Consider the following 23,213-nt stretch of genomic DNA (forward strand, 5'->3'; position numbering starts at 1 on the left):
TTCTCCAAGTTAATTACCAAAATTCACAGCAAGTTGTTCTGCCATGACTAAACTTGAGGCTAGATTAATTAGACCCTCGTTAAATATATGGATCCTTCAAGTTAGAGATGGTGAAAGAAAACCTATATATCTTCCTTCTTCAAAAGTGCACACTATTAAATTAGTAACTTCATAAGAGGAAGGAATCTACCAATATATTAATCACCTTGGTGACTCTTCCTTCTGCCTAATTCCACCTATTCATGCAATAACGTGAATGGTGGAGCACCGTGACAAAGTGCCATATTGGTAGACCTTGGTGCAAGTGTTGGAATCGCTGTTGGAACCCAAGTACTATTGCATGTGGATCCTTGATCATATGCACTGGTCTTAACTGCATCTACAGAAGATGATTGGTGTTGAGAAAGATAGTACATGTTCCTTGCATGTGCATGATAAGGATCAGTAGAGCCATAAACACCTTCATAACCAAGCACCTTTATCTCATTATCACCAAAACCATTATTGCTTCTTTCATTTTGGTTACCATCACTTGCAGCTACAGTAGTAGTTCCCATAGGAATCACGTAGCCCCCACTACCTCCATAACCATCATAAACAACCGAGTTAGATCCAGAGCTATTGTCCATGGAAGAAGAATCAATGTTCATGATAGTGTGCAACCCAGAATTTGTATTAAAGAAATTATGTGTGCCATTATTCCCTAACTGTAGTTGATGAATATCTGGATAAGACAAAGTGTGAGAGGAATCAGAATTATCTTGTTGTTCTTGCTTGCACCAAAGCCTTTGTCCATAAGGGTAGTGTATGGTGGTACAAGGTTGATGTTGGTGGAATGCAAGAGCATTATGCCAGTTATGATGGGTTGATCCTCCTCCAAAGTTGTTGATTCCCTCAGTTAGGTGCGAGTTCATGATCATATGATCTTCTTGATCTGTTCTATGGCCATCCACATTTAGTTCAACTTGCTCCATATCCTTCAAACGCTTGGCAGCACCACCAATTGGCAATGTGGTGCTCTCAAGTATGCTCTTAACATCGTATCTGCTCATGTCAAAGTTTGTAACAGCACTCAATCCTCGGAATTTGATGGCTGCTACATCATATGCTTCTGCTGCCTCTTCTTGGGTGCCTGCAAAAATTTATTATTATAGTAAAATCAAGGTTTTCATATTGCATTTTCTGACTTACATCATTAGTTAAACTTAAAATAATAAAGGAAACAAATTGAACTTGTGAAGCCACTAAACAAGAGTGATCTATTTAACTTCATGTTTGCAATAAAGAAGTATATAATTCACGTGCATACGGATTAAGTAGAACTATATATGGTATTTGCTGTTACAAATATATATATATATATATATATACACACACATATAACCCATACAGAGTTGAATACACTCATGTTTTGAGTATTGTTAAGTAGATTTAAAATGTGAAGTAAGGTTATTTGTTTAATGATTTTCAGTGCATATAAGATTAAAAACCTAAAGTTTGATTAGCTTACTGAAAGTTCCCAAATAAAGATCTTTGTTGCCTGCAACTCTTCCGATCCTCGCTTGCCATCTACCATGTTGATGGTGTCTGTAACCATATAATTAAAATAACAAAAAACTCCTCAAGGATTATATAAAACAATACTTCAGGGTAAATATGAGTACATTTTATTTGTATATATATTCCTTAATGTTTTTGTGCTTTTTAAAGTTTTATCTACTCAAACAAACGCAATTCAAATGATGTAATTAGCTACCGAATGACTAATTTCTCTAATTGAAAAAAATTAATGTCAAATTGTTTTTGGAATTAATTCATCTAAAAATGAGCTCTTAATTAAGTGCACATTCATGAATCATTAATTTTATGTCTAACATGGTATTTACATAAACGAGAGACTTTAATTTGTATAAACATATTTCTCTCTAGTCAACTGTACCTCGTAACTCCTCGATAAATGGATGCACCGCGCGAAAAGCCACTACTCTTCCTGTGGCAACGCAATTTTATATTATCGATAATTTAAATCACCTTTTAAAAAATTAATAAAAACAAACCAATTACGATCAGATTAGTAGTGTAATTAGCAAATACCTTCTCAATGACGCAACGTACTCTTGCCTGGTCATGTGCTTCATTTCTTCCAATTCTTTCTCATAGTGGCTAATCTAATATTCATTGATTGTTGACGAAGACATAAAGTATCCAATGTCAAAAGACCAAATCAAGCAATCACGTATATATACATAGTTTGCATTATAATAAAAATATCAGTTTCTTCCATGAACAGACACATCCCATCAAATGAGGAAACTTTTTCGATGGACAGGGACACCACTATACGATGTGCCCTCTAGTAGTAGATTGCCATATGTTCAATCTCACCTATATATTCACCGTTGTTGTTTGTTAATGTCAATGCCAACTTTGTTTAGAAATTTAAGTGCAACACGACCCTTAATTTATATTGAGGATAAGCATGTAGAAAAAACGTATGAAGTTAGAAAAAAACAAATAAACAAGAAGTGATGACTATTACCGGAAAATTTGTTGTTGTAGTTGTTCCCCAGTATTTTAGTGCTGCCAAATCGTAGGCTCTAGCTGCCTTTTCTTCTTTGTCATAACCTCCTGCGATTAGACAACAATTGATATTTGATAATCAACGTTAATTAAGGTTTTCGTTTTATTTTTGGCAAAAAAAGAGAACACAACATATTTAAATATACTTACCCAAGTAAACTGCAAGGCCATGTATGTTGAAGAAGGCCATAACCCCCATAATGAATGTGGATTTGAAAAATCAAAAGTTAATATCAAACTCAGCAGTAGATTTTTGTTATAAAAACACGAACATACACAAAGGGGACAAGGGTAGAAAAACACATTGCTAAAATAAGCATAAAATTAGAGGGACATAACATGGTAGGTCATACCTTGTCTTCCTTTGCGAGTTTGTCCCTCTCTTCTACAACTATTATCCCACAAGTGAGCTTCATACCTCCCAGTCCACCTATGCCTTCAATTAAGACAAAACCCTAATTTCATCATCATCTCAAAAACAATTTTAAAAAATTGCAATAAAAAAAATAAAAACAAGATATTGAAACTGACTAAAGCAACTACTTTACTGATAAATACTGAAGTGATGAAAGATTTGTGACTGCTCATATATATTTATACATATAATAAACATTCATGTAGATGTATGCTTAGGTGTATAAAATAGAAAACCTTGTTACACCACGGTAGATTGAAGTTCTCTGTCCAAACGTGTCAATGGACTTTCTGGGTGCAGTGTCAATAGGTCCAGTTTGGGTGGTATCAAGTGCAACGGTGGTGAGTGGTTGCTTGTTATTTGAAGAACTCTCTCCATCCACACTAGCCGTGAGAAGGGGCAATGATGAGCTTGATTGTGAACCAGTACTCATGGAAAGTGATAGTGTTTGCACACTAGTTCTACTAGTAATTCCACCACTTTCATTGTTGTTGTTATTGTTGCTTTCTGAGTGTGGTGGCTGGTTCCTCAGCCATGTTTTTATCATGGACAACCCTATGGAGTTACCATTGCTTGCACTACCACCACCGCCACCAGCCACTACAGACTGAGATGGAAGCTGTAATGAACAGTTTGGAAACATGTAATCTGTTGAGGCTGAGTTACCACCGTATGCTTGGTGTTCATGATTATCACCAAAAGAGTGTCCACCCAGGAAGTTTTCAAGCTTTGGCTGTTGTTGTTGATGTTGATGTTGATTCTGGTTCATATTTTGGTTACTGCATGAAGTTCCCAAAAGCAAGTTTTGACTGTTGTAGTTCTCCTTCCAATCTGAAAAAAACGGATTAAAAGGAAAAAAAAGAAAGTCTCTTTAATTTGGACCTTATCAAAATATTCTCCCAATAGTGTAAACCAAAATAAATCCTTAGTAAATTCAAGGGAAACTAGAAGTTAAGAAGAAGGTTGAACATCTTGTAGTATAATTTTTTTATCTTTTCTTACTTTTAAATAGTGATGGGGGTGCACTTGATGAAATTCCAAGAAAAAAAAATATTAGTTAACCATATGCTATAAACTTGTCGAGGAAGAAGTGAAACCTTGAGTGGTGTGAATATTATTGTTCCTGTGAAATGCTTCGTATATGCCAAAAGGAGGAAGGTTGAGTGAATGAGTAGTTGAGTCAGAAGTGAGATCAAAGCATTCTCCAGCTACATCAGTGCTTGAGATTCCGTCAGGGTTGAAGCCAAAACGAGAAGGTGCCGTTTGAGAATGGTCTTGATTAGGAGGGTGTTCTTGAGGAGAGAGAGAGAAACCCAACAAATTCATAGACCCCATATGTGATATTGATGAATGATCACAAAGAGATCACAAAGCTCTTAAGGTAATCTGTGGAAAATAGTAGATAATGGGTGAAAATAGGAGTTTATGCATGAAGTAGAGGCAGCATATAGCTTATATGGGTAGGCAAGAAAGAAGAAGAAGGAGAAGGAGAAGAAGGGTCAAATTCTTGAAGAGCTCAAAATATGAAAAAACATTTATAGTATACAGATGAGAGAGAACATTTATAGTATAGGTAACTTAAATTCAGATGTTTCTCTTTCATCTGGCTGATATGTAAGTACACACGCGCACACAATATAAAGGGGACGCATCTTATTCTAGGGCACTTGGGATCTTTGAATCATAAAATTGCTTCAAGGTTAATGAAAAGATCCATATATGGGGACCATTTCTTAATTAACGTTGTAGTCTAAAGACACTAGCTGCTCAAGACATAAAAAAATAAAAAAGAAATTTTAGTGTAATATTATAGATTTTTTTGTGTTATTTTTTAATTAAAATTAAATTTTTATTTTAATAATTTGTATCAAAAGAAATCACTATTAAAAGTTTATCTTTAAAAAAAAAAAAAACATGTTCCTGTGGTATGGTGTTTTAATTCATTGTAGTGTATTCTGAGCTGTGGCTTAAAGTAGCTACACAATATCACTAAGGTATTTCTATTTGTGTCTTAAAGTTTCATGTATGAAATTTCTGATGTGATACCTTACTTTTCTCATAAAGTGCAAGTTCCATATTATTATTATTATTTTCCCATATGAAGATGCAAGTTTTTGCGTCTCTATTGCAAAATAAATTTACTAATTAAGTCAACTGACATTTTCAGAGTATGTACACTATTTTTATGATTAGATTTTGCAGTATTGGAATTTTGTTTTCAAAGATTAAGCTACTAATACCGAGTCTTGTGAATAATTTAATATGCACTTTAAAAATGTATTTTTGTACGGATACTGATCATTATAGTATGCATGAAATCTATCGTATGATTGAGTTATATGCAGAGTAGATCTAATCCCTACTAAAAATAAAATAATTTAACGACAAATATTGTTTCAGGTAAAATTTTAGATTTAAGTTTTTATATATAAAAAAAATTAATAATAAACTTATCCATCACATCTAAATATATAATCTGAATTAAATGTAAATTAAATTAAATAAATAATAATAATAACAAAATAATTTATGACAATATTTTTTATAAGAAAAAAAAAATGAAAGTTGTACAAGATATTTTTTTCCTCAATAGTCACATGAAATTGAGAAGCAATAAAATAAGTACCAAACTAGCAATACTTTCTCGAGGGCTTTTTACATACATATTTTAATACATGTTTTAAAATATATTAAAAATACACGTATAGAATCTATAAACTTAAAAAACGTGTTATAAAACTTATTAATTACGTTTGAAATGTTACTTTATGAGAGATTAGAATAAGATTAGTCAATATATGAGATGCATATTTTATTTTTGGTTAATTTAAAAAAAATGTCATTGTATTATTTAAATATAAAATAAAGTTATTCAAAATGTTCGTCAGGCACGTGAAACCATATACCAAATCTTGAAACATCCTTATAGTTTGCAATATTTGTGTTGTGTTAGTGTTAACTTTGGACTTGAAATTAAGGATCTTGGATTATACATAGTACTTTACTCTCGTTAATTACTACACTGATGACAATGACTAACAAATGTAGAATATTTGGATTTATCTGTTTCTTGGCTGTAAACACCTGTAAGGGGTTGAAATAATAATTTCTGACAAATTAGCGTGACAAAAAACCACACGCAGCCCCTCGCCACACCCATTTATTCAAGCCCACTTGGACATTAGTCACCTCATGTCAGACCTATTATCAGCCTCAGAAGTCAGAACCCTTAACTTGCTTTTCAATTTTCTTAATATAAAATTACCATTATACACTTTAATTATCTATATTTAATGTGAAATAAAAAAGTATGATAAATAGCGTGTCATAAATTCTTTTATTTTTTTTATTCTTATTAAGAGAATAAGCAGAATGACATAACAAAATTTTAGAATGTGTTCATCACTATTATTTTTAGACTTTTTAACTTAAAGAACCCTAGTAAATATAATTTTTTTTTATAATTCTATGAATAGTATTATTGATTCTTAATGTCCTCTATGTGTATATATGCGACGAAGAAACACCCATCCCATAACTTTCTCACATTCGGTCCATCCCATATGACACATTATTTAAGTATTATCTCTTCCTCCTAATCATCAATCTGCTCCCCCGCTACAAACGGGACTCTCTCTCTCTTTTCTTACTTTTTTTTTTCTCAGTCACTGCTACTAATACTCATATTCACTCTCTCTTCTCTGCACAATAATTCATGCATCACTGACACTTATTAAAAAAGATTTATATTATTATGATCATGTATTCAAGAGGGAGCTACAGCCTACAAGTAGTAAGATACAATAAACACTGGCAATTTTAATTTTTTTAATGTAACATAGACTGAAAGAAAATACCTAGCAAAATTATTGTAATATGCTATAAATTAGAGATGCCCGGGGTTTGCACCTTGTGCCCCTATACGAGGACAACAACCCTTGTCTTGCGGGTTATACTATTTCATTCTCAAAAGTTTGTGAAGAGACAAATTGGAGGAAAATCTAACTCCCAAGCTTCCAATGAGGAATTTCACAGATACAGTACATGTATATAAATATATAATAATTATTCACACACGGTGCATTGATGTTCAATTAAAAAATCACACACACAAGTATATAATAGTACTAGTAGTAGTATTCTTGAATATACATAAGTCATAATTACCAGCTGCAGAATTAGCAAACTAAAGTCAATAGTATACATTTTGTTGGGTTTGAAGTTGAAATAATAATTTGGGTCATACCTAATGGGCGCGTTACATGGTGAAGATGAAATATGAAATGGAGAAAAAAGAGTGCATAGAAGGGGACACACGTACGAAGAGAGTGATAACAAAAGAATAGTTTAGTATAGAGTTGGAGATGATGACAGATAAAGATTGATCTCGAAGGGTGCAATTCCATACTGTAAGTTTGACCGTCAAGAAAGGAATCAAAGACGGTAAAACACATGGCCTTAACTACTTTTTCTTAAATATTTCAAAAATTAAAGTGACGATTGTTATTATAATTATTAAATTAAAACCTTTTGCCGGTGCCATCCCCTATTGCACCGTAAAAACATGGTTAATAAATGACCTTGGTATTGTAAACTCCATTGACATGCGCCGGACCTCTTCACCCAATCCAAATACTCATTTAACAGTAATGTGTTTAAGAGTATTTGAAAAAGAAATAGTACTATTTTTAGTTTTTTTTTCTCTTTTAAAAATTACTTATATAATTATATACTACCTTCTTATACACATTTGATGTTTACTATTATTAGACCGAAAGCATAAGCGCTAACATTGTCAATTCATAACCTTTGAATGATACAAATTTGAAAGTTAGAAACTCAAGCTACTGTATAGCATGTTCAAAATGTTGTAATTAAATGTTTATAATGTTGTTAAGAAAAACATTTATGATGGTGTTTCACAGGGATGAAAACTATTACCTACTCGACAAGAAGCCCTCGTAATTTGACAGAGAAAAGCTACTTTTGACCTACTGCTTGTAGTGTCAAGACCTACATATACACGAATCATGGGCCGAAAAATAAACTTGATAAGATGATCTTCCTGTACTTCATTTTATAATGAGTGTTTGTAGTCTTGGAAAGGAAAAAAAAATTATATCTGTAATAAAAAATATTATATTAGATATTCAAAATCAACTCTAAAGAGAAATTTTTAAAAAGTTTTAAGAGTATAAAAATATCAATATATTTTGAAATATTAAGATATATATTTTTTATTAAATGTTGAATATTTGTAATTGATGTTCTAAAAATACTTTCATATATATAACTCTTTTGCATGACATGCTAAAAGTGTTAAGCTTTGAAATGAGTTGCAATTCAAGGACCAACCTAATTCAGATATTAAAATGATTAATAGGGTTAAAAGAATGTTTCAAAAGTTAGCTAACGCAACCTTACTGATTATTTTTCCCTTGAACGTGCATGGGTTGATATGAATGAATTGGTGGGGTTGGGGTGGCTTACTTTGATAAATATTACTTTTAATACAACAGTTATATATAAATAATTCAAAAATGTTATTTGATTTTCTTCAGAGAGAGAGAGTTGGAACTCAAATCAGCTCAAAAGCCTATTAGTGTAAGTCTGAGCTTCATTATTATTGTTATTATTTTGGTTAAGAACTTCATAGTTTTAATTTTTTAAGACTATAGAGGATGACGGAAGGTCAAGACTCAATCTGGCCCAGACAAAATCAATTGAAATGGGTTGGACCCAATTTTATGACTGACCGTAGTTTATTGGGCCTTTTTAAAGTTGAACCAAACTTGGATTACAGTGCGACTACCCAACCCAACTAGTATATTTGACCAAAAATATATTCCAACTAGTATATAAATGCTACTTGCAAATATTTTTTTATTATGTTTTCTAAATTATTTTGCTTATCTCATTTTTGTTGGACAACATTTTATTATTCTAGGAAAATATCCCTTTGGATATAGAAATTGAGCACTTTGTACAATGTTGAATTAGGATTTTCTGTATTAAAACTTCAGTTTATAGTTTAAATTTACTTAAATAAATTTTGTTTAGTTGAAGTCTATTTAATAAGTTATTTTTATTTAAATACAAAATTATTTTAATAAATTTAATAAAAAATTATTTAAATAAATTTAATAAAAATATAATTTTAATTTAAACTAAAATTACAAAAAAATTTAAAACTTCATCTTTTTATTCTCTAAACTACGAAATATCTTAAAAAATTTTATTTTTTATAAGTATAATATTTCACATATATCATCTTACTAAATATTCATAATATATTATTTAATGTACTACTTTTGCTAAGCACTAGTGAAATAAATCATTTAAAATTTAGTTAAATTATTAAGAATGATAATTTTGATAAATTGGTTAAAAAATAGTTATAATATTACATGATCTTAAACTCTTATTTTTTGTAATATGATCATAAAGTGTGACTATATAATTTTGTATAAAGGTTTAATTTTTTGGTAGTTTAGTGAAAAAAAAAGATAAAGTTTTAATTTTTTTTTTTTATAATTTTAACTTAAACAAATTCTTTTTAGCTTAAATAAAAACAAATTTTGTTATCAAATTCGGTTAAACAAGAAAATCTGCAAGTTACAATATTTATTTAAACAGATAAATAAATAATTATAGTTTGAATTAATATATAAAAAATGATAACTCTAAGTTTTAAGATAAAGTTTAAATAATTAGTAATAACAACATTTTATTGATAAATAAATATCTATTTATTATAATTTTAATAGAATAAATATATTTTTAATTAAAATATTGATTTTAAATATTTAAAGTTAGTTCTAAGAACAAAAGTCTAACAAAATTATGAATTTTTATATTTTATAATTTTTTTTTTGTAAGAGTTTTTTTATTTGTTGCATTATTTTTACAATTTCACTTAATCTAGTCTATATGAATCTTATATTAGATTGATCCTTAATTTAAAATCCAACACATTGTGCATTGAATAAGATATTCTACTCGGTCACTACGACAAAAGAAAGAATCTGAATATTCCTTCGGCCTAGGAAAATGAACGCCTATCCAATCAAGATTAAGATAACTTAGAAATGATTAAACATTTAATAGTATATAATCATTAATTATCTATTTAATTAAAAGGCTAAAGTCAAGACTGAATCACGAAACTCATTAGTTCAATAAATTGTCTATAAAAAAAAGTAAGAGATATAAGTAAAAGAGTTATCTTTGAATCGTAAACAACATTTATTCCCTAAATCGATAGTTGACTTTATCATTGAAGTAACTTTTGCAGGTATCCTCTATAAAGAATAATTTGAAAGTATTTGCAAGGACATCACATAGGAAGACAGAAAGAAGGACCACTGAAAATGACTGTATCCTCAATAGGAGCACATTAAAATTCATTGACAAATACAAAGACTATTTTAAGAGTTTATTAAATTGAGCCATATTATTCATTTGTAAGTAATATAAATTATTATAGTTTACTTATTTTTAACTCCACTACCTACTATAACATTATATTGCTTGCCATTACGATAAAAGAAAATATAATTCTTATTTACTTTAATTATTTATCTAAATTTACCTTAAATATTGCATTTGATATTATTTTTTTTTTGTAAACATTTAAAATATATTAATTTATAATTATTCATTGTGGGTTTAAGATTTCTTGAATGTTAGATAAAAAAAGTGATATTTTAGTCAATTATGATTATTTGTTTTTATTTTTATTTTATTTTTTATCTGATTTAATCTGACTTAGGTCGCACAAAAATTTAAATCCAAAATTTTAATCTGCTTACCACTTAAACCATCATCTGATAGTATTTGTTTTTATATTAATACTTTAGATATTTAAAAATGATATTCAATTTTGATTAAATTAACGTCATTTTCTGAATCTTATACGAAATATTAACGCATGGAATGCGTTAACACAAATATTTATTTTACTTTTTAAAAATCAAATCCAAAAGTTAAAATTAAATAATTAAAAGTGACAAATTTATTAAAAAATACTAAAAAACATTTTTATGTACTTAAAATTTTAATACCAAAATTTAATAAAAAGTGCTTTTTCCCTATACCGCTGTAGGTGAGCAAGAAGTAAGAACTTTCACTAAACTCCATAAAAAATTTCATGTCACCAACTACAATCCCGTTTGGTGAATTTCACCAATTCAAAATGAAACTGCGAACCCAAAACCAAAACGCGATTCTACCCCGCCGTGGAAGTTACACTAACCTTCTTCTCGTTATTGCCATTGCGTTTCTGTGTGGCGTTTCCGTAGTTGCAACCAATGAAAGAGTTACACACATCAAAGGAGACCCCAATTCCGTGGTTTGGGTTGTTCAGCTTTCCGATCTTCATTTCAGCGTTCACCATCCAAACAGAGCCCTTGATTTCACCGATCACGTGGGTCCCACACTTTCCATCATCAACCCCTCCCTCGTTCTCATCACCGGCGATCTTACAGGTTGGTACTTTCTTTAATCCCATCACTATCCATTTTTCAAGTTTCAAATTTTAAGGTAAAGGCGTTTCTGGGGTGACGAATGATAAGACTTTAATGTTGTGGGTTGTTGTGTTAATGTTACCGTTTACTAGATGGTAAGAGCAAGGACTTACTTACAATGAAGCAGCATGAGGATGAATGGGTGGAGTACAGGGATGTGATGGATGCTGTTATTGAGAGAAGTGGAGTTCACAAGAGCTTGTTCTTTGACCTAAGAGGCAACCATGATAGTTTTGGTGTTCCTGTTATTGGTGGTGCCTTTGATTTCTTTTCGAAGTACAGTATTAATGGACAGTTAGGAAGAAATGGGAGTGTCAATAGTGTCACCCTTGAGGTAAGTGTCTCCCATTCATTTACTCTAACTTAAGTATATCATTATGTGAAATTGAAATGTACCTGATTCCCTGCCTTGAGAATAAATTTTAAAAGGGTTGTTAGTCTTCACTTTAAGAAAAAAAGGTTTTATTAACCACTAAGAGTTGAGTTTAAATATTCAAAAGTAGTAAATTTTATTGAGAAAGAAGACATTAGACTTGTTTGAAAAATGTGCATTTATTTGTTGGACTGGACTAACGAATTGAGAGCTCTCAAACTGTAGGCTTAATATTTTTCATATTACTATGTTGTTTGATGCAATGATGCCATTCCTTTCTTATTTGCACGTACTTGCATTCTCTCACAGACTCGGGAGCGGAAACATCTCTTTGTTGGGTTTGATAGCACAATGTCAATTGGCTTAAGAGGTCCAACTAATCTTTTTGGGCATCCCACAGATCAATTACTAAATGATCTAGACTTGGAACTCTCACAGTGGGATTCTCAGTCAGAAAAGCCAGTTACCAAAATATCCTTTGGGCATTTTCCACTCTCATTTTCTGCACCCTCTAGTTCTGGAAGGACCCTGGAAGATGTTTTTCTAAAGCATTCCATTTCAGCTTACCTGTGTGGGCATCTTCATACCAAATTTGGTATGAACTTAAAGCGGCACCATCAATTGAGTCATCGCTCTTTATCCTTGCAGAAATTTGTTCAGTTTAATATGCACCACAGTTCATTTGAAAGTACTGTAAATTGTTCATTGGGTGTGCCAACAATTCAAGAGTTTTGGGAGTGGGAGATGGGTGATTGGAGAAAGAGTAGAGCCCTTCGAATTTTAGCCATTGATCAAGGCCATGTTTCTTATGTTGATGTTGATTTCAAATCAGGGACCAAACATGCAATTATATTGCCCACTTTTCCTTTGGACTCACGCGACATGCTGACATCTTCATGCCATCACGACTATGAATGTCAATCTGTGGCCCCTTCTTCTTATGAGACAATTCGAGCTCTGGTATTTTCTGTTTCTCCAGTTGTATCAGTTGTAGCTAGGGTCTATGATTCTCGATCTGGAAGCCTTGATTTAGTTGTAGAAACACATATGATCAAGCATGCTGATGAGAACTCAAGGGAGAACTTCTATGTTGCCCAATGGAATTACAAAGCATATGAGGATCCTTCTCCCGATAGATATTGGCTTCAAATTGAAGCAAATGACATCACAGGCAGATCAACTTTGACTGAATTGAGGCCATTTTCTATCAACGGTCATAATCTCAAGCTTTCTTGGAGCTGGAAGGAGTTTTTGGTCATGGGTTGTCAATGGGCTGTCCTTTATTACCCACTATTCTGGTCTGCTCTGTGCTTTATGTTCATCTTCCTTCTTCTTCCAAAAGTTCTCCTTGTTTTTACAAAGAAGATATACAATTACAAGAACTTTATCGCCAATAAAGGCTTAGTAAATGGTGTTTTATGGGTTCTCCAGGAGCTATGTAGGGTTCACACATTATGGTTTGGTTGGATAGGATACCTATTTTATCTTGTATTGTTCCCCTGGTTTATTGGGCAAGTATTTAGCGAAGGGGAAAACAAAGTATACATGACTTATATGGGTTGGGCTGTAGCTTCTTCTAATGGAAATGGGAAGCATGAGTATGTTGGATCTCCAGATATTATGGTGGTGGTTCTTCCCCATCTAATATTTGTAGTTTTGCCTGCACTTTTGGTCTCTAGTGCTCTGATGGCTGAAAGAGCAATTTACCGGGAACACATGTTAGCATTTTTGGTGAAGAAAAAGGATGATCTTGATATGGACTACAGAAAATCTGTATTAAATGGCAACCAAAGCAGCATAGTATCTAATATTCACTTTGGCAAACGATGGATCCGGAAGCTTCTCTGTGTGGTGTGCTTGGCAATATGTTGGAAGCATTTTATGGTAAGGCTTAAACTAATACTTTGCGGTGTTGTCCATGCAAAAGTGTAGACAAATAGTATATATTCATTATAAATTTATGATAGAGGAGCCTTAAGGATAGTTAGTAAAGAAGGTAGTGCATTAACCAAAACCAAAACAAGTTGGTTTAACATGGATTACAATTATCAGTTTCCTCTTCTTTTTCGTTTTTTTTTTATTAGGGAGGGGGTATGAAAAATAGATATATGCTTGGATTGCTAGTAGAATTTTACCAAGTGCAAGATTTAGGTATTTTTGGAATGTTCTTGCAGAAAAAAAAATAGTTTCACCTCAGTAACACAGAATAAATGTCAGCGTTAATGGTCTGTACTCGATCTCAAGGTAAAATTTTAATTTTAATTGGAGAAGACCAAAGGCCCTTAAGGTCAAGCCCTATGTTTCATCTTTTTACTAATTCTAAACAGTTTTTTGGTTGTCTTTGCCTTTTCCTTTCTTTTTCCTTCTTGTTTTGTTCATTTTTTCATTTACTTTACTATTCGATTGCAGAATTGCAGAACTCTTATGAAAGCTTATGAGATGAACCCAGCGCTCCATTTCTTTGGCTATGGTCTTTCAATTCCCTTCTTGTTGGTGCATGCTATCTGCGAAACAAGAACTGTTGAATGAAACTTGTTCGAAGGGTTCACATATACTTGACCAAGTCTACATGTTTAGAATGGAACCAGAGGATACAATTGTGGTTCTGTGGTCGGTGTTAAAATTGGTTGAAGCTAGCCGGGTTCAACAAATATATAGACCCATCAAGAGGCAACAGTAGTGCTGGTTTTTTGGCATAATATGCACATAGTATGCCTCTTTTTTTCTCTGCCCACCCAATTATCTCATTCTTCCCCTCCTTCCCGATTATGTTACTGTTGCTGTATTCTTAAGTGTTGCCCTTGGTAATTTAAACTTGTAGCTGTTAGAAGCACCCAAAAAAAGACCCATGCAGTAGTTTAGTGGTTTTGCATGGTTAAAGAAGTGTGCAAACAAGTTATAGCGATGGCCGAGTCATTTTGTAAGACTTGGAGGCTTGCGATATTGAACAAGCTTTTGTAGAATGTAAGTTTTCTAATTAACTCTTGTATTATGAACTATTATTGTAATCTCTTACACACCAAATTAAAAATAATTCGTAAATATTGAACATATTGAGTGATATTTATTTATATCGAAATTTTATTGGCTTTATTAATTTTATGAAAAAATCTGATAGAAAATACTGAGGCTTTTACTCAAAAAACCTTAGATCCTTTGATATGTTTGCCTTTCGGATCCCCAATATCAATAATAAATAATAAATCATCAACTAAAATAAATATGCGATGTGTTACTTTCAATTAGGGAGTGAATTAGACATAATTGGCAGTTTAACTAGATTTTTTTTGTGCTGATCAAGACTCAATTTCTAATTATTTATGAAAAAACACTTAATAAGAAAACAAGTCACTTTAATAATATGAGGACTCTTACATGGTCTCATCACAACTGCAAGACTTCCTAAAAGTTATTAAGAGAAATTAAATGTGTTTACGAGTTTCTAACAATTACAATAAATCAAATATAATAAAAGAATTTTTAAATTTTTTATCTGCTATTATATCCAAATTATTTAATTAAAATTCTAAAATACCCTAAAAATAATGTTTTCTTACTATTTAAATACATATAATTTAATAATTTAGAACTACTTCCAAAAAATACACGACAGACCAATTGAGTTTGAAAAGGACAAATTAAATTGATAAAATGGGCTGCAAAAAGCAATCCTCTTGTTACAATATAGTTAAACATAAAATTTTATCAAGTCTTGCAAAAAAGTAGTGTTCAGACATATCTTAATCAGAAACTAGCCTACAGAGGTCAACAAGCATCAAGTGCAACCTACTATCTCCAATTTCTACAAAGTCTACAGTAAGTAATCGGGAAGTAACCAAAATGCCACTGTGCAACAAAATATCCCGCATTAAATATTATACGAACTTTGCTGTCGTTCATCAATGGCAGAATGTGATTTCAGGAATGGCAGCGGTGAAGTTTCACCAGTTTTCACACTTTCACCAGTCGGTGGCAAGCACCTTTTTGAAAAAAATGCAGCAATACTTCTTGGTTCCCCGCTGCTTTTTTCTTTCAGTTCAACCAGACATTTAGTTTAGAATGGAAACAACATCAAAACTTCGAGTGAAGAGATTGGGACAGTCAAGATAGCATACCAGGTTTAACTGCCAAGCCAAGCTTAACTAAAACTTCTTTCTTCACCTGAAAAAACGAGATAAAATAATTCAGCACAATAGATACAGGCTTAGCCTCAAAATCATGAAGCAGTATAAATAATCCTCAGACTCGGTAAAAAAAGCATAGATTTTTGGTACATGATGCATAAATTCAACATTTACAGGCTAGCAACTCAATGGCCAAGAAAATTTCATAAGAAATGTGACTGGTTTGATATATGCATCCAAACAGACATCAGCACTAGAAGGCACATTGGTAGAAGGAAAATTAGTTAGTTCATGAAAAAGCATAGGTTCTTGGTTTCTAGTATAAAAATAAGGGTGAATAATATTGACATCCTGCCTGCTTGATGAATGAATGGATACACTTTGTTTTGCAGAGACCCATTTGAATTGAAAGTTACAGCAGGCTTTTTTCATCTCATTCCCTTCTGAATTCAATTCAATGTAAAACCAATTGGTAAGTTAAAACATGATGTCCACTCCACATGTATTATTTCCCAGAGACACAATTGCATTGCAAAGTAAAACAGGTTTTGATTCATCTCCATCCCATCTGAATTCAATTCAATGCCAAACCAACATTTAATTGAAACAGAGCATGTCCGCACCATATTTAACCCAACAAGTTTATTGTGGGTCAAATGTATGTCGGTCATTACTTGTGACAATGAACTGAGGGAGCCATCCAGGTTAAGTTCATGGAAACTTCTAACAGCGTCAAGGGTCTTCGGGGGAAGCAATGCTACTTACACAACACCTAGGATCACAACTAACCACAACTGTAAAAGGTTTAACAGAGATCAGTTGTATTTGATTCGTTCACCTATACAGTTATGAGCCTTTTAATATTTATGCACTTGCCAATTATACTTGGTCTGCTAATTTTCAAATGGTTTTCATTATAAAAATTAGCAATAATGCTAGATTGTGGTATTTCAACCATACAAACCTGCAAACGGTTATCAACATAGTCTGACACTTCACGCACTTTATTCTTCAGTAAGGACTTTGATACAGATGGGAATATCTGTTGCAAAGACCCTAACACTTTATTCATCCCTTGAGAACAATTTTGAATAGTAGTCACCTGAAAAAATTAATAATAAAAAAAACTTGTAAGGTTACTAATTTCCATGTCATGAATTAGCTGCAAATTAAAAATAGCAAGAGAAAATAGAAGGGCATATTTCCCAAATCAGCCTGCCCAAGGCAGGCCAGTGTCAGCTCAATCGACATTTTGACTATCCCTCAGCCAACTGGACTTTAACTTGTGACTAACAAATTATACACATCCTGATAGATACTTGATATTAATGCTACTCAAATGCATATCTTACAATTATGGGTAGATCTGAGTCTGGTATGATAGCCACATCAGATACTGGACAAGTACCACCTTTACCAGAAGAGAGGCAGGCTTCCTGGTCCTTATCTTGCATTTGATCCATAGATATTTCTATATCTGAGCAGCCAGGAATTATGTACATACTCAAAGCTTGCAAGCACATCTGCTCCAGCTTAGGAGCACCACTAATATGGTGATCCAATAACAAAATCTCCTTGTCATGAATCAAATTTGATATAATCAAGGGTTGATTTTTTCGAAGAGCATGCTCAGTCAAATTGTTTAAATATTTCTGTAGTCGAAGTAAAGCACAAAACTCCTCGCTCTCGGCATCATCCTTACAGCTTGGTGAGCTATCAGCCCCCTCAATGTCATTATCTATTTCCATTCTGTCTACTTGTGCACCCTACATATAAATGAAAGAAATGTTGTTAATAAGCTGTTATGGATTTCAATTTCACAAACAGATGGCAGTTACAGGTACAGCTGTTCAAGGTGATGCAGCTGAGAACATTTGATCCTGCACACACCCCAGCTCTTACCATGGACTGATACATAATAAATAATATGCACAGATAGAAACATCAAAAGGTACAAAATATTGCTCATCTACTTTAGAATCATTGAAATGCAAAACATTGTAATAACTAATAACAAACTCATTCCTTTCAGTAAAACACCAAGCCTCTACCTCATCTTCAGAGAGATATCCATCAGGTACAAAAAACCCATCTTCACTTTCTCCATCAGACTTTGAGCCTTCCTCTTGACATTCCTCTTCATCTTTATCACAATCAGAAAGACTTTCACCAGGGTCCTCCTGAAAAAGACAGAATGTTGTTAGCAGATGCATGGCATGCATTGTATATTAATTCAATTAAATACAAAAATTCAATGCACCTCTTCCCATTCCTCATCGCTGCTGACATCATAATCCAGACTTGGATCTTTCCTTAAAGGATGGCGTGGTCCAACAATGTGACTAGAAACATATTTTTTTTATGCACATAATCAATCTCAACTAAAAATACTGAAATACATGTAACATACAAAATCAAAATTACTATTTATTTTAGACATAGTGCAATTATAGGCATTTAATTTGACCAACCGATAAGCCTCTAATAGTAGTGACACAATATCTCTGCATAATTAGAAGAGACCCAAAAGTAAAACAGTTGAAATTTTTGAGTTTCTCACTTTTAAGTATAGGCATAGCATAGTTTATTAAAATCCAAAAAAGAATCAACTCACAAAGCATAATCTAACCTTTTTGTGGGCCAAACACCATAAAAGGCAGGTCTATGAGCATTATCAAACTGCAACAATTGTCTCCCTCGACTATACTTCTTGGCATCAAGAGGAGAAACCTCTGCATTCATTGGGCAGGAACTAATATCAGAACTAAATTCTCCCAATCTGTCTACATGTTTCTCCATATCTAACTCATCATCATGAACTGCAGTTTTAGTAGCAGTCAGCTTAAGTTCCTTAAATACTTCAGTCCTTGGTTTATGACGTAAGCCCCATCTCTGTCTTCTGTTTGAGCGAATGGATTGTCCTAAACAGCGCCATGAAGAAAAATGCAACCTGACAAGTGAGTGTGAGACACTTTCAGTAGGATCAGAAAACAGAATGGTAAAGGTTAATACAGTAAAAGAAACTTACTTGCGAATATCCTCAAGTGTAACAGCACTACTTGATGCAAGAGTACAATCCATTGAAATAGTAGCTGACTCAGACACACTCTCACTCTTGCTGCTTGATGTATCAGATGCCATTGATTTATTTGGAACTTTGTCACTCTGAGATGAGGGATCAATTTTACTTCTTTTCAGAAAGCGTTCCATAATTGAGGCTTGCTTTTGTAAACATCGCTTCTTTTTTAATTCAGCTTCTTCTTTCTCTCGACGCCGTTGATCCTTTTCTGCACCCTCTACCTGCTTCTTTTGCTGTTTCCTCTTTTCAAAAAATTTCTCACCATTTCTTGCCTCATCTTGTGACAATTTTAAATCTGATTCCTAAAGGAACCAAGCAGTTGGAAAAAGTAAGTTTTTAATAGTCAAAATATAAAAAGATAAATCTATTTTCAATAGTTCAATTGATGAGTGAATCGGTCAGAAAATTAAGAATGAATATATTAACCACTTTGGGTTATAACAAATATTTACTAATGTGACAATCAATGCTGTCGGCAAGTTTAGTGCCCATCCTATTTAAACCTCCAGCAAATACTTATTGCTTTTTCTTATTTTATATTTATTATCTTCAACGTCTTGATAAAAATATTGAACTTGAACGCATAAAACATTATTGCACTGTCAATGACAGCAATGTCAATGAGCATGCAACTTAAGCAATAAGGAACACATATCACGATCAAAATTGCACTTACACTAAGCAGTGTTTCGCTTTGCAGTTCACTGTGTGCACTTTCTTTCTCTTTATCAGCTTCTTTTCTATTTCTCTCCAACTGTTTAACTAGCAATTTATTTTCTTGGTTTGCTTTTTTCTTGGCCCTACAATTAAAATTTAAAATATCAAGCATCATGCAAATTTATATATTTGAAAAAAAATCAAACATTTCAGGAATAGTGTGCTTATGTACATGTCTTCACTGTTTTTCTGCATCAAGGCATCCACTAACAGGCGAATATCTGCCTCATTGAAAGCTTTATTGAGCTTTTTTGATGCCTTCATTAAGCCATGATTGTAATCTGGTTCACTCTCTAGCTTTTTCAGTGATGCTATCATTTCTGAAAAGTAACCCAAGTTCAGTAAAAAATACTCATTAAATGAGCAAGCTAACCCATTTCCTAAACATAATCAAAATGATATTTCTAAAAGCAGTCCAAATATAATGAAACACTGCAATAAATGTCAAATGTCACAATTTTTGGTATAATTATCACCATATAGTCCATATTACTTATGAATTGAACGTCGTATTAAAAGTACATAAAGATATAATTCTAACATCTATTTGGTTTCCAAGCAAATAACAGTACTTAATCCTTGCAAATTATAACAATGAGTGCAAGCCATACCAGGCACTTACAATTACATTTCAACCAGGCTTCATATAAGCAATAACTTTTTCTCTTCAGTTGAAAAAATGAATAATATGCTAAGTTACTAACTAACTCAGAGATCCAGGAAGGCAATGTGTGGGTAAGCAAAAACAAATCAACATTTACTATAATGACACAAATTAGACATACACATAGATATATATTATCAATTGAGATGAAAAAGGCCACACTACCAACAGAAAGAGTCAAGAACATGCATTCTTCTTCCAAGAGAAAATAATTTAATCAATCACAATAACAATCCAAGTGAGCATGGATGCAGTACCAGAGACAGCCATGATCCTCTCATGTATCCTTCTTCGGCAAGTACGTCTAACACCAAGTTGTCCTCGAACATATCTTGGCATCAATTTCACATCCCTCGTCTGCATCACCGATATAACAAGTCAATCAACAATAAACAACTAACGCCAATCTAGATTCGATTTAAAACCCTAATTATGCATGACATAGAATTAAGAGATTAATATATTAACAAAAATTAACACAATTCAAAATAAACAAAAACAATCACCTCCCAACACCAGAGACATGAATCGGCATGGTCCTCCAATATATCAGCATCAGCATTAGGCACGCCATATACCATTCTCTGCCCCACAAACAACACACTACTCTTCACCGACGCGTACGTCACAGGCTCCGCCAGCACGATTGCGCCGTTTCCTACTTCACTGTTCAACTTGTCATGAATCGCTTCCACGAGTCTCGTCAACGGAAGGTCACTTTCCTCCATCAGCGCCGCAACAACAGCGTTTCGCGAACCACCACAGTGGCTCAGCTCGACGCACACTTTCTGAGCCATAACTTCTTTGTAATACTTGAACAATCCATCGAGCTCCTTCATGAGGGTTTGGATGAGCGCGTATTTCTCTTCCGCGCTCTTTATGTTTTGCAGCGGCATGCTATCCTTCTTTCGCTTCCGAATGTTGCTCTTGGCACGATTTAATTTCGGATCTTGAGGAGGAAGAGGAAGAGGAGCAGGAGTTGGACTTGGAGGAGTGTTTTTAACGTCGAGGTCGATTATCACCGTTGCCGCCATTTTCAGCTCTCTGGCGTTTCTTGGAACCTATGCGCGTTTCCAACCAGAGATTTTGAAGCTTGATTGTGAGATCTGTAATGAGAAAAAAGGAATTTAAGAACCCTAATTGGTGTGGTGTGTGGAAGATGAAAATGGAGATGTTTGGGAATATAAACAAAAACAATAGGAAAGTGAAATTTAGAGTTTCGCGCCAAGCGTTCTTGTTTTTGGCTCCACTTCAAAATGTTAAACTACTTACCTTCCCTACCGAAACCCTTGGCCGAGCATCATGTTATGTAGTTTTCGGACAAAACCACAAAATCCTGATATATTTAGGTAGCAATATTTTTATCAAATTTTTAAATCAATTTTTGTGATTATTTTTAAAAAATTAATTTAATTATATTATAAATAAGTTTCTCTTAAAATAAATACTAAGATATTTCAAAAGTAAATTAGCTAAAAATATATTATTATAATATTATATATAATTTTCTAACTCGTGCAACATAATACAAAATAAAGTTATATACAGTGAATTTTTATTATAAATTATAATATTTAATAGTCTTAGTACATTGAATTACATTAATGATATAATTTTTAATAAAAATTTATTATATATAATTTTTTATTGTGTACAAATTTGTACAAATAAAAAAAATTATATTGTATGTAAATAATAAATGATACACAATTTAACCAAATATCATAAATAATGAATTATAATTTACATGTTAAGTTTCTCTATACTAATTATACATTTTTTTAAGTTATCAATACAATCAATTAGTTTATTAAATAATTTAAATTTCACAAGTTTATATAATTATAAGTTAAAAATTTAAAGTTACAAACTTTTAACTTCTTTGTGTGAGAATCTACGAGGTCATACAAAATCATGCAAAAGTTTTCTCAAACCAAATAAAAATTGGCCTTCGAATGTAAAGGCATAAAGGATTTTAATTGCAAGACTTGTTGAGTTGAGATGAAAGTTGTCCTTAGTGATCTGACATTATCGAATAAAAAAGCTGTCATTCAACAGATAAAAGTTATTTTAAAGATAATAAGCTGATTTTACCTAACAAAATTGTTATCTTCCAATGTTTAATATATATTATTTTACATTGAAATGATAAATCATTTACTAGTATTATTTGAAATTTGTAGAGTTAAACATACAAAAATTATAAAAAACATTTTCATCTTTACTTAAACAACTCCATCTACAAAAATTATGTGAAATAGTAGTATACTTTATTTTGTAACCATGATCAATTAATACGATTGTGTTTTTGAATGTATTGTTTCACTTAAAATTTTGCCATAATCTTCATGTATACTTATGTTCCTTAAATATATTATAAAAGATCGGCACAATTTATAATAAGTAAATGACACTCATAAAACAGACAAAGGTTAAAAAGATGATAGAATGTATAATCTAATTCAATACATAATTTAAACTAATGGATTAATATAGACAAACACTTATTGAATATAAATAAACAATCTCACTACATAAACATGTAAAAACATGCTTAATATGTATGACCATAGTTTAGCAAATAATAAGGACAGCCAATTGTATGAGATGTAATACAATATGATTTAGGCTAGAAGATTAAAAGAACTTTGTAAAAAATGAAAAATGTGTAACTTAAGTTCTCATGAATGACAATGTTTTCATTCAATCATTCTATTTGTTGGATTCAAATTTTTT

General features: G+C 32.2%; 3 protein-coding genes across 4 annotated transcripts; 1 reads left to right on the forward strand and 2 right to left on the reverse strand.

The window, feature by feature from the left end:
• Nucleotides 1–236: 236 nt before the first annotated feature.
• Nucleotides 237–4,330, reverse strand: LOC113863662 (AP2-like ethylene-responsive transcription factor BBM1). The gene is made up of 9 exons (XM_027497310.1): nucleotides 4,093–4,330; nucleotides 3,232–3,826; nucleotides 2,934–3,016; nucleotides 2,731–2,739; nucleotides 2,540–2,628; nucleotides 2,095–2,168; nucleotides 1,940–1,990; nucleotides 1,511–1,587; nucleotides 237–1,132 (listed from the first exon to the last, which is right to left on the reverse strand). Exons 1-9 carry the CDS (start codon nucleotides 4,328–4,330, stop codon nucleotides 237–239), a joined length of 2,112 nt encoding a protein of 703 aa, XP_027353111.1.
• Nucleotides 4,331–11,146: 6,816 nt separating this feature from the next.
• On the forward strand, nucleotides 11,147–14,560 carry LOC113863661 (putative metallophosphoesterase At3g03305). The gene is made up of 4 exons (XM_027497309.1): nucleotides 11,147–11,481; nucleotides 11,613–11,854; nucleotides 12,203–13,777; nucleotides 14,303–14,560. Exons 1-4 carry the CDS (start codon nucleotides 11,190–11,192, stop codon nucleotides 14,420–14,422), a joined length of 2,229 nt encoding a protein of 742 aa, XP_027353110.1. The 5' UTR covers nucleotides 11,147–11,189; the 3' UTR covers nucleotides 14,423–14,560.
• Nucleotides 14,561–15,514: 954 nt separating this feature from the next.
• LOC113863659 (chromatin assembly factor 1 subunit FAS1) lies at nucleotides 15,515–21,773 on the reverse strand. Of its 2 annotated transcripts, none has more exons than XM_027497308.1 (12): nucleotides 20,984–21,773; nucleotides 20,735–20,834; nucleotides 19,986–20,133; nucleotides 19,773–19,896; nucleotides 19,046–19,398; nucleotides 18,647–18,967; nucleotides 18,278–18,359; nucleotides 18,069–18,197; nucleotides 17,370–17,783; nucleotides 16,982–17,119; nucleotides 16,009–16,054; nucleotides 15,515–15,922 (listed from the first exon to the last, which is right to left on the reverse strand). In XM_027497308.1, the coding sequence occupies exons 1-12, from the start codon at nucleotides 21,509–21,511 to the stop codon at nucleotides 15,762–15,764; spliced, it is 2,544 nt and encodes an 847-aa protein (XP_027353109.1). In that variant the 5' UTR covers nucleotides 21,512–21,773; the 3' UTR covers nucleotides 15,515–15,761. The 2 variants fall into 2 exon arrangements, with proteins under 2 accessions (XP_027353109.1, XP_027353108.1); XM_027497307.1 differs by having other exon boundaries at nucleotides 15,656–15,922; nucleotides 18,632–18,967.
• Between the last annotated feature and the right edge of the window lie 1,440 nt (nucleotides 21,774–23,213).

Source organism: Abrus precatorius, unplaced genomic scaffold (genome assembly GCF_003935025.1).
Source record: "Abrus precatorius isolate BTA unplaced genomic scaffold, Abrus_2018 Scaffold3, whole genome shotgun sequence".
In the NCBI taxonomy this organism is placed as follows: domain Eukaryota; kingdom Viridiplantae; phylum Streptophyta; class Magnoliopsida; order Fabales; family Fabaceae; genus Abrus; species Abrus precatorius.

What these genes read in the sequence shown, in the direction of transcription:
- LOC113863661 (XM_027497309.1), top strand. Translation starts at nt 11,190, where the DNA reads ATGAAACTGCGAACCCAAAACCAAAACGCGATTCTACCCCGCCGTGGA. An exon ending in CATCACCGGCGATCTTACAG is followed by an intron (nt 11,482 to 11,612) that starts GTTGGTACTTTC and finishes ACCGTTTACTAG; the next exon opens with ATGGTAAGAGCAAGGACTTA. An exon ending in TATGTTGGAAGCATTTTATG is followed by an intron (nt 13,778 to 14,302) that starts GTAAGGCTTAAA and finishes ATTCGATTGCAG; the next exon opens with AATTGCAGAACTCTTATGAA.
- LOC113863659 (XM_027497307.1), bottom strand. Translation starts at nt 21,511, where the DNA reads ATGGCGGCAACGGTGATAATCGACCTCGACGTTAAAAACACTCCTCCA. An exon ending in AAAGCGAAACACTGCTTAGT is followed by an intron (nt 19,399 to 19,772) that starts GTAAGTGCAATT and finishes TGGTTCCTTTAG; the next exon opens with GAATCAGATTTAAAATTGTC. An exon ending in TGGCTTGGCAGTTAAACCTG is followed by an intron (nt 15,923 to 16,008) that starts GTATGCTATCTT and finishes TTGAACTGAAAG; the next exon opens with AAAAAAGCAGCGGGGAACCA.
- LOC113863662 (XM_027497310.1), bottom strand. Translation starts at nt 4,330, where the DNA reads ATGGGGTCTATGAATTTGTTGGGTTTCTCTCTCTCTCCTCAAGAACAC. An exon ending in TACGTTGCGTCATTGAGAAG is followed by an intron (nt 1,991 to 2,094) that starts GTATTTGCTAAT and finishes GCGTTGCCACAG; the next exon opens with GAAGAGTAGTGGCTTTTCGC. An exon ending in ATTTATCGAGGAGTTACGAG is followed by an intron (nt 1,588 to 1,939) that starts GTACAGTTGACT and finishes ATATGGTTACAG; the next exon opens with ACACCATCAACATGGTAGAT.